Source organism: Dermacentor andersoni, chromosome 2 (genome assembly GCF_023375885.2).
Source record: "Dermacentor andersoni chromosome 2, qqDerAnde1_hic_scaffold, whole genome shotgun sequence".
Lineage (NCBI taxonomy): Eukaryota > Metazoa > Arthropoda > Arachnida > Ixodida > Ixodidae > Dermacentor > Dermacentor andersoni.
Genome location: NC_092815.1, coordinates 17,687,659 through 17,697,158, shown reverse-complemented (window position 1 = coordinate 17,697,158; position 9,500 = coordinate 17,687,659). Strand labels below are relative to the sequence as shown.

The 9,500-nt window shown below is 43.5% G+C and overlaps 1 protein-coding gene across 2 annotated transcripts; it reads left to right on the top strand.

The window, feature by feature from the left end:
* The first annotated feature begins 318 nt into the window (after positions 1-318).
* On the top strand, positions 319-2,443 carry Rap2l (Ras-associated protein 2-like). 2 transcript variants are annotated; one of them, XR_007601865.3, is made up of 2 exons: positions 319-1,231; positions 2,148-2,443. XR_007601865.3 is itself a non-coding variant. In XM_050190008.3 (2 exons), the coding sequence occupies exon 1, from the start codon at positions 631-633 to the stop codon at positions 1,174-1,176; it is 546 nt and encodes a 181-aa protein (XP_050045965.1). In that variant the 5' UTR covers positions 321-630; the 3' UTR covers positions 1,177-1,185; positions 2,148-2,443. The 2 variants fall into 2 exon arrangements, 1 of the variants encoding a protein (XP_050045965.1); XM_050190008.3 differs by having other exon boundaries at positions 321-1,185.
* The last annotated feature ends 7,057 nt before the right edge of the window (positions 2,444-9,500 follow it).

Below are 9,500 nucleotides of genomic sequence, written 5' to 3'. Positions count from 1 at the left end.
AGAAATCAAGAAAACTGCGACTCGTAGCGCCTAAACCAACAGCCAACCTAAACACTCATGTAAACACCTGTCGAAATGAAGTTTTCAATCATGTCGCTGCGCTGCGCTGCCGTACCCCACAGGAATAAACACGTTGTCATGATGTCATAAGAAATTCCAACCTTAAGGCGCTTAAAGTGACGGCGAGCATGCAAATCAATCCCGCGCTTTTTTCCTGTTAACGCCGCAAGAGACGCTGGGAAGGCGCGCGTCTCGGTGCGTTCCTCGGCACCCCCTAGCGGTGTAGAAGGACACGCGGAAGTGACGACAGCGGCGAGCACGGGCCAAGTTGTTGGTTGTTCTGCGGTGGTTTCTGCTTCCCTGCTGCAAGACACTTTTACGAAGAGGGCGGTGATTAGAGGGACTAAGCCCTCTCGGGCCTTAGTGATTATGAGTCAGTGTGCCGCCCAGCGGCCAGCGCATCCGTGCGTCCTGTCAACGTCGTTCAGGTGACACGGGCCACGCTATCCGCAGGCATCATGCCTAGTAGCAGCGGGCGGTAGATAGAAACGTTTGTAGCGCCCGAGGAGAGTGGGGCAAGTGGTGGTCGTAGGCCTAGCGCCCGCTGCGCCTGCAGACAGGCGATGCGTGATGCGTGAGTTCAAAGTCGTGGTGCTGGGCAGCGGCGGCGTGGGTAAGAGCGCCCTAACGGTACAGTTCGTGCAGGGCGTGTTCACCGAGAAGTATGATCCGACCATCGAGGACTTCTATCGCAAGGAGATTGAGGTTGACCAGGCGCCGTGCGTGCTCGAGATACTCGACACGGCGGGCACCGAGCAGTTCGCCTCAATGCGCGACCTGTACATCAAGAACGGCCAGGGATTCGTGGTCGTCTACTCCATCACGAGCCACCACACGTTCCAGGACATTAAGAATATGAAGGAGCAGATACTGCGCGTCAAGAACGCCGAGCGCGTGCCCGTGCTGCTCGTGGGCAACAAGTGCGACCTCGAGCACCAGCGCGAGGTGACGCGCGCCGAGATGGAGGCGCTCGCGCAGCTGTGGGGCTGCCCCTGCATGGAAGCGTCGGCCAAGAACCGCTGCAACGTCAACGAGATGTTCGCCGAAATCGTGCGCGAGATGAACGTGCTGCCGCCCAAGGAGAAATACAGCTACCGATGCTGCGCCTTGCTTTAGCACAGACAGGTGAGCTAAGCCTGGCCGGAAGTCCGCCGCCCTTCTTGCGTGCACGGTGGGTGACGACGCCTACTTGCCGTCTGATAGCCTTAAGCCTGTGATTGTTTCATGTGATTGCATTCTCTGTTGTGGCGCATGTTCTCATGCCTTGCCGGTCTTTCATCAACGCCGCCTGACTCGGCCAAGTGCTGGTCTTGTCAGGGCTGCGAATGGGTTAAGATTCTGGACTGCGAATTGGGGGTCAGCGGATCGAGCACAATCGGAGATGCATATCCATTTCTAAATGGTAAAAGCGAATCCAAAGGGGATGTTTAGTGCCGAGAAAGGTGAAACAAACCATGAAAGGGGCCGAGGAAGTACAGCGTTAGACAACACAGATCACGCGCCACCAAAGGCCGGTCTAAAAGTGAGGCGTCCTTTGTTTAGCGGCTGCAGGCCATGGTCTGGAAATTCCTTTCTACTTGCTCAAGTTTACATGTCCTCAACCAGTGTATCCTCAATGTGAACCTTAGTGGCGAGCCCACATGCCGTGTAAGAAATGCTTGGAATTGTCTGACAAAATTAATGGCGTTTCAACTTTATATATACATTACCACACCATTGCTGTTAAAGATGAGTGAATAGTGTGCACCTATGTTAATGCCACCATCGAGTTAAAACCGACCTCGGAAGAAGGATCCGCTTTTTCAGGCATCAACTAGTTGTCGCGAAGGCTTGGACATAGCAGTACAAATTTGTAAACTCTTACACCTGAATGCTGAAGTGCTTTGCCATATGTGATAGCTGCTATTGTAATTTCATAGGCCAAATTGTTCGTTTAGACACTCTTCCATACCTTGTGGCATATGTCTCTGTGCACTAAGCTGCATGCCAGTTGTGACGCATCGCCTATTTAGTTAAGTTGTTGGTCAGGACATCAGCTTGAGCATCCTTTGATTGGCGCAGGCTAAAGTAAAATATTCTTTTTGCAGATCACCCCATGGAGGCAGCGAGTGCTTTTTTAACCGGAAGAAGGAGCTACCAGACTGCTACAGGACAGTCAGTGCCCAAGGAGGCAGCAGAACACAGCACTGTGTATGTGTGTACGGTTTTAGGTGTCGTTACATTGAATGTTTTTTCTATGGGACTCGGAAGAAGGAACAAAGATTGCCGACAGAACAGTAGGTGCCTTCCACATTCTTCGTCCCTGGCCAGTTCCTTTACCTGCTTACCACAGCCCCAACAGACGTGACTTAGCAAGTGCAATAAACAGAATGTTGCCCATGGTGTTGGCGTTTTGGCTCGCTTGTTGCAGAAGTAGGCACTTGTCTGGTGATAGTGCACTGTCATGCATATCTTAATGAATTGTGTCACGCAGATGTTTGTGTTATTGGCTAAAGGAGGCCAAATGCACTTGTAGCTTTTGGCAGTAAATTCTCAAGTGCCGACAAGAAATGTCTAACCAGTGACGAGGCATAGCCTGAAAGTTTTGTTTCAAAATAAAGTGAGCCACTAGTTTGGCCCAAGCAGGAGAGTAAGAGACAGAGTATATGACATAACAAAATCAGTATGCACACATAAAAACGAAGCATGTACAATATCGATACAAAAGTTGCAACCAACAAACAATTTTAAGAGCATGAGAAGGATTGTTTAATTACTACAGCATGCAACAATGGTGGCAGGAGCTGATTTCCAATCCTAGGAAGTGAATGTTCATCGTTGTGATTGGTTGTGTGTGGTTAGACTGATTGAATTTTCCCCGACATGCTCATGTAAAGGGATGTCCAATTACTCGTTTTTGAAATAGTTTCTAATTGTAGCATACCATTAGCTTTCATAATAACGGATGGTGAATTTTGCTTTTTATACTTGCCGGATATGAACCTCTCTGTCTAATGGTTGATGTGCCCCAATTGCTTCAACTCCTTCTTTAATAAAGGCTGGCACCACACACTCTTGGCATTCTAGGTTAGACCTTGCATAGGCGGTGCATGCTAAGAATTTAGCATGCCTAGTGCATTCTTCAAGTTTGTTTATAAACAATAGCTTACGTACAAGCCAGTGAGATTTGTTGACCAATTTAGTTTAATGGTGAGCGAAATGCCAAGGTACTTTGCAAACTGTAATGCCGCCAAATGAATAGTAGAATATGCTGGTGGATGGTTTGCTTGCTACATGCTTAAGGTACTATCTCTTCTGCATTTAATTTTGTGCCTTGGAGGTTGCACCAAGCAGAAATAGCTTGAGTCCGTATGTCCTTATGGTCCTCCATTGACAATTTCTCTATACAGTGTGGTCATCCACAAATTACCTTATGGTCACCCCATCTGGAATTACAAATTATAAACATAAAAAAGAAATAAAGTAGGCCCCAGAACACTTCCTTGGGGGACTCCAGAAGTTACTCCTAAAGTACATTTGATGAGTGACCACCATTTTCAATGAACTTCTCTCTCTTGGGTAACCTGCCATGGTGGCATTGTGGCTACGGAGTTGCGCTACTAAGCCCAAGGGAATAGGATCGAATCCCGGCTACGGCGGCCACATTTAATATCGTGGTTTTGGCATGCAAGACCTCAGAATTTAATTAATTCTCTTAGGTAAGCTGTAATTTACCTAATAAGTCATTGGCAATCCTATTCATGTTTATACATCAATTTACTACATGGTACCTTGTCGAATGCCTTACAGAGGTCTAATATATTAACTTGGCCAGATATATCCAAAAGGAGAATAATTATGTTCAGCACACAAACAAGACTTTACATAACAATTTACATGCCTTTTCTGAATTCATGTTGACATGTGACAGTATGTCATGGTTAGAATAGTACTTTTACAGATAAGGAGCACTGCTTCCTACAGTGTGACTAACAGCTTCCAACAACTAGTCATAATGAAGACCGGATAATTTGATACCAATAAATGATTACATTTTTTATGCACTGGCACTACATGCTTTTCACCAGTAATCAAGTATAGTACATGAACTTATTGAAAGGCTGTACAGTGCAATCAGAAATAGAGATCTCTTCTGTGTAGCACTACAAAAATGCATTCAGACTACCATCTGGGTTTAGAAATAGCATTTAGATTTACTTGCAATGATGTAACATCCTCCCTGATAATCGGATGATTATGAGCAGAAGCTGAAGTGGCACTTTGATGTTCATATTTGGCTGGTTGAGTTACTTAGAATAGTTACTACTCTGTGCCTGTGCATTTACCTACTTCATCTGGTATGTTTTTAACATTATCCCCATGCGGGATACACCGCGCCTTGACTGACTTAGATGCGTCGTAACTTTGGAAGATCATCAATAGTAGAGTTTGCAAAATACTATGGCACATGCCCACAACAGGGGATTGGCCAAAGAGTGGGAGTTAAAGCTTTTGCCAACAAGAACTAGTTCTTTGAGATCACTGCCGCAGGTTAATGATAATTGTAACACTTGCTAAACTGTTGTGTTTATGTGAAAGACCAGAAATAGTGACTTTTAGCTGTCCTTGCTATTGAACAAGTTAAAGAGTCTTGGGTATTGAGCTTCATGAATATATATAGCGTGCTTGAAGCTCGGAAGAAGTGCATTCTGCATATAGCTTGGCAGAACCATGACAGGTCATCATGCTACTTCAATCATTGCTGAGCTGTGTGAACAGAAACGTGATACTCACTGTTGGTGCCCCTAGCCGTGGAGATGGTGAGATAGCTGCTTACCTGTAGAAGCACCTTGCATCACCCCAGTAAAACACTACTTACACAGACCAAATAATTTCTAAAAATTGCCTGTGATAGGTAGCACAATTCTACTCCTTGAGCTGGTCTACTTGAAGAGACGAACATTACTTGCGTGAAAAATTGAAATGCACAATGGACTAATTGACAAATCACTAATTAAGTTTTTAACTAATTACTTGCAGCACATACTGCAGTTTACGAATTGTAGCTGGTGAGACAAAGGCATATGAACTTGAAAACAATTCTGTGGACGACATCATCTTTGAGATATGTGCAATCAAACTTTCTGTAAAAATCCACTGCTATTCCACTGAGTTTAACAAAATGCCATTTTATGCATTGAAGCACCAAAGTGACTCGACCGACAATGTATTTCTTCACAATGTTTGGGAAGCAATATTGCAAAACTGGTGTCATCTCAAGACTTAGTTCTAATTGGATCCATCTTGCAAACTACCTGGCTACAATTTCTAAATTGCAATTTGCCGTAAGGTAAATAGTTTAAACTAATTTTGTTAATTATTCGATTATGCATTTCAATTTCTTGTGCAAATAATGTTAACTTGTTCAAGCAATCCATATCAAAGATTAGAATTGTGGTATTAGCCACAGGTGATTTTTAAAATTTAGTCTTCGCAGAAACATTCGGTATAAAACTGGATTTCCCTTCAATTTTTGCAAAAGGAAGCGGTGGTGTCCACACTAACCCCATATTGCACTCTGATGAAGCTGTTCAAGAATGTAATCGTCCAACTGCTAGTACGCCTGTTAAAAGGCCATAGAAGTGTGTATGCACATTAATGCAAAGAAATCGTGTATCATGGCTAAAATTCCTTTTTCAACTCATTAACGGTCATTATAAGACAGATCTCACGGGAATAATTACTTTTTCATCTGGTTATGCTGCTAGGCAGCGACATAGCCGAACAATAATCCCATTTAGTACACGTAATAATTGTTTTAAGTATTCCTTCTTTCCCAGAATAGTGGTTGAATGAAATTGTCTAACCAATGACCAAGTTTTAAAATCATCTCTTTTGGCATTTGTTTCAAGTATTGAGTAAACATTTGTTATCTTGCTGTGCCACTGCTATGTTCAAGCTCTGTTGACCTGCTTTGTATTGTTTTCGTTGCCTATGCTATAGTGTTCTTTACATATGTATTGTTTCCCACCCTGCTAAAATCCCCAATGGGGATTGCAGTATTGATAAAAATAAATAAAATAAAAAATAAACGTGGCCAAGCTTAGTGACACTTAAGTCAGCCGAGGGTATGTATCATTATGATCACCTACGACAGTTCCAGATTTAAATTAAATGTGCTGCCACACAATGAAACTTACTTTATCTGGGCAGTCTGCAAATGCACTCAGACATGCTTACTGTTTAAATAATAGTGCAGTAATGTGCATCAGTATGCTGCAGATCTAACTGTAACAAATGTAATGGATGGCATGCAGAAGGCACAAATTATGATTTGTGATGGGGGGAAGGGGAGGTTAGAGAATGCATGCCACGGGAACACTAAATTTACCTCCGAAAGTCTAGTTGAAGCACAACTTTTCCTTTGGAAATTTGCTGAAACAAGATGATTGGGTCGACGAGACCTGGTGAACCACTGAAATTGTGTGCACGCGCATCTGTTTAGCTACATGCAGTTGTCACACATAATTGCAAGGTTAAACTTTGCACAAGAATTTTAGCAGAAACCATCTCGGGATAAAAAAAAATTATGGGGTTTTACGTGCCAACCATCTCAGGATGACTGTCGACACTAGATTAGCATTGAAGCAATGCAACACCAGAACACCTGCCCAGCATACATAGGCTCTTACTGTTCATATTGTCCCATGAGCCACTCTGAAACCGATTGATAGTGGTTCTCCAATCCCCGATGCTATTTGTGCCATCATGTGACTCGCATGTTCCACGTGCAGGCTTGTGCACATTACAGAAAAAAAGTCGCCAATTACAATTACTTCATTGAAAAATGTAATTGATTACCTGACGACTTACTGTCTTACAAAAGCAACTACACAATTACTAAAATGTAATTGATTACTTTTATGTTACTTTCCTCACAACTTTTATTAGAGAACTCCTACAGCTCTCTGGTCTCGAATGAGAAAGTAGTTTCTTTCTCACCTTGACTACCCTCCTCTGGGGCACTTTACGATCCTCACCGCATACTTCTCTAAACAACACATAGACGACATAGTGCCAAACGTCATGTTGGCACTCTTCTTGAAAACACTTAACTCCTGTTTATCAGGAGTTAGTGCTTTTCATTTACACGCTGTTGCTACTGCATGCGCACTGCACAACACACTACACGAAGTGAAATCAGTTAATGGCGCACAGTAGGCAAGTGAGACGACGAGGAAGAGCGGGTGTGCGACTCCTGGCAAAGGCGCTCTGACCACCTGATTGGAACTAGCTTTTCTTGTATCTGGACCATTCGACAGCTTTTGCCTTAGTGATGTCACATGCATGACTTTTTTATTGTAAAGACATAAAGAAGGGACTGAAAAATCCAGGAGAGGAGCATGCAATTATTGTTGAATTATTAGGCGTGGTTTTTGGCCCTTTAACATTGCACAAATAGAGTAAATAGAACGAGCTGGCCTTGCTCTTTCAGTGTGTTCTTTGCTGCCCTTCACTAACAACTGCTTTTCAAAATTTTCCTTGGTCATGTTCACTGATTTTCTTGTGAAGACGCCAGCGGAGACACTAAAACCTTGCTCGATGTGCACTCTAGAGGCAAGGGCAGTGTTGTAATGTATGAACACCTTGCACATAAGATAGTGCTTACTTGATGCCACAATGCTTGCATCCGACTACTACAAAAAGCAGTGTTTCACTGCTGCAGGGGCTCGAAGAAGACGCTCCTGGTAGGGCCAATGAAAAGCCTGTGTTGTCTTTGTGTCTTCCTTTTGTAAGTGTTCAATTGCGGCAAAAAACATGTCTTTTAAAAGCTGAAAAATTGTCTGTACGCAATTTCCTGGCATGAACATTTCCAGTGGCCATTGCTATCAAGCCATAGCAGTGGCAGTTCAAATTGTCAGCCAACATGTGGTGGAACGTTAAGGTGAATCAAATAATAAGTGCTTGGGTCTACGTCCAAACATGCGCATCCGTGAGGCTGCCATGTAGGCACAACTACAGGCGTTTTACTGAAGTTCCCACCAAATTCAACAGCTCGAAGCTAAATCACCTGTTACAGCTTGTCACATCAATAATGTAAGTGATTATATTTAATTGGCTACTGAAGAAAGTAACCGAATTACAATGAGCTATATCGAGTAAAGAAAGTAACCGATCAATTACAAAACTTCCCATAAATGTAATTTGCTAAGTACAAATCTGCCAAGGTGTGACTGCACCAATTCACCGTTATGGCAGCAGTGTATCGGCCAATATGGAGCAGCAACGTGGTGAAGAGGTTACATGAAGCTATGCAACCATCAAAATGTCACTCGAGGTAACTTTGCAAAGATGGCTTCTCATCGTAAAAATCAATGGTGGCATCAGTGTAACGCTGTACGAGACAGTATGGTGCAGGGGTAAATGCCATGTGACATAGCCTGCTAAGCTATTGGCAAGACGGTGAGGCAGATGCGTTGCATTCACTACTGTAAATAGTCGGCCTTGTCATACCGTGCCAGATCTTGCAGCACTGTTTGCTGTCCAGAGTGAAGAATCTTGTTGATTTTGAGGTGCACTGTATGACCAGTGGCGCCACTTATTACTGCACATTAATGTGTCCATAGCATTCATGCAAGTGCATTCTTCGATGTCTGCAATTTGCCAATAGATTAAGAAATGTGTCCACTTGTAGGGTCAAGCCAAAGGCATGCACTGCTGGCATAAATTAAAACAAGTCACAACAATTGTTTTGTTCCCAAGTTTGCCACTGTGCACAGCATTCAACGATTCAGGTGTTAAAACAGTTTTGAGGCCACCAAGCTTACTAGTAGCACGTTGATAGTGAGCACACAAATTACTGGAAAATTTGCGAGGTTACTTCGTTGGATACTTCCTTCTCTTCCCCTACTAGATACGAAACCAATTAGGTACATCTTTAAAAAGTTATTTGAGTCATACTGAGCAGCATGCATGCAAGCATGCATGCAAACTTAATATTTGGAGTAACCTGCTGTGGTTGCTTAGTGGCTATGGTGTTGGGCTGCTAAGCACGAGGTCGCGGGATTGAATCCCGGCCACGGCAGCCGCATTTTGATGGGGGCGAAATGCGAAAACACCCGTGTACTTAGATTTAGCTGCATGTTAAAGAACCCGAGGTGGTCAAAATTTCTGGAGTCCTCCACTACGGCATGCCTCATAATCAGAAAGTGGTTTTGGCACGTAAAACCCCATAATTTTTTTTTCCATTCTTGGAGTATTGCTTTGTGGGTGTTCATTTTGCAGATATATTATTATTATTATTATTATTTGGCCCTTGTCATATCTGCAAATGCTGTGACTAAGCCCCTGCCACGTCTGTAAGTGTTGCAATATGATTTTGTGTTGCACCATGCTTAGTGCGTCACAGGGGCCCAGGAAAGCAGTCTCTAAAATATTTTCGGATAGACATTTCACGAAGA

Coding starts and splice junctions, on each gene's coding strand:
- Rap2l (XM_050190008.3), top strand. CDS start 631: ATGCGTGAGTTCAAAGTCGTGGTGCTGGGCAGCGGCGGCGTGGGTAAG.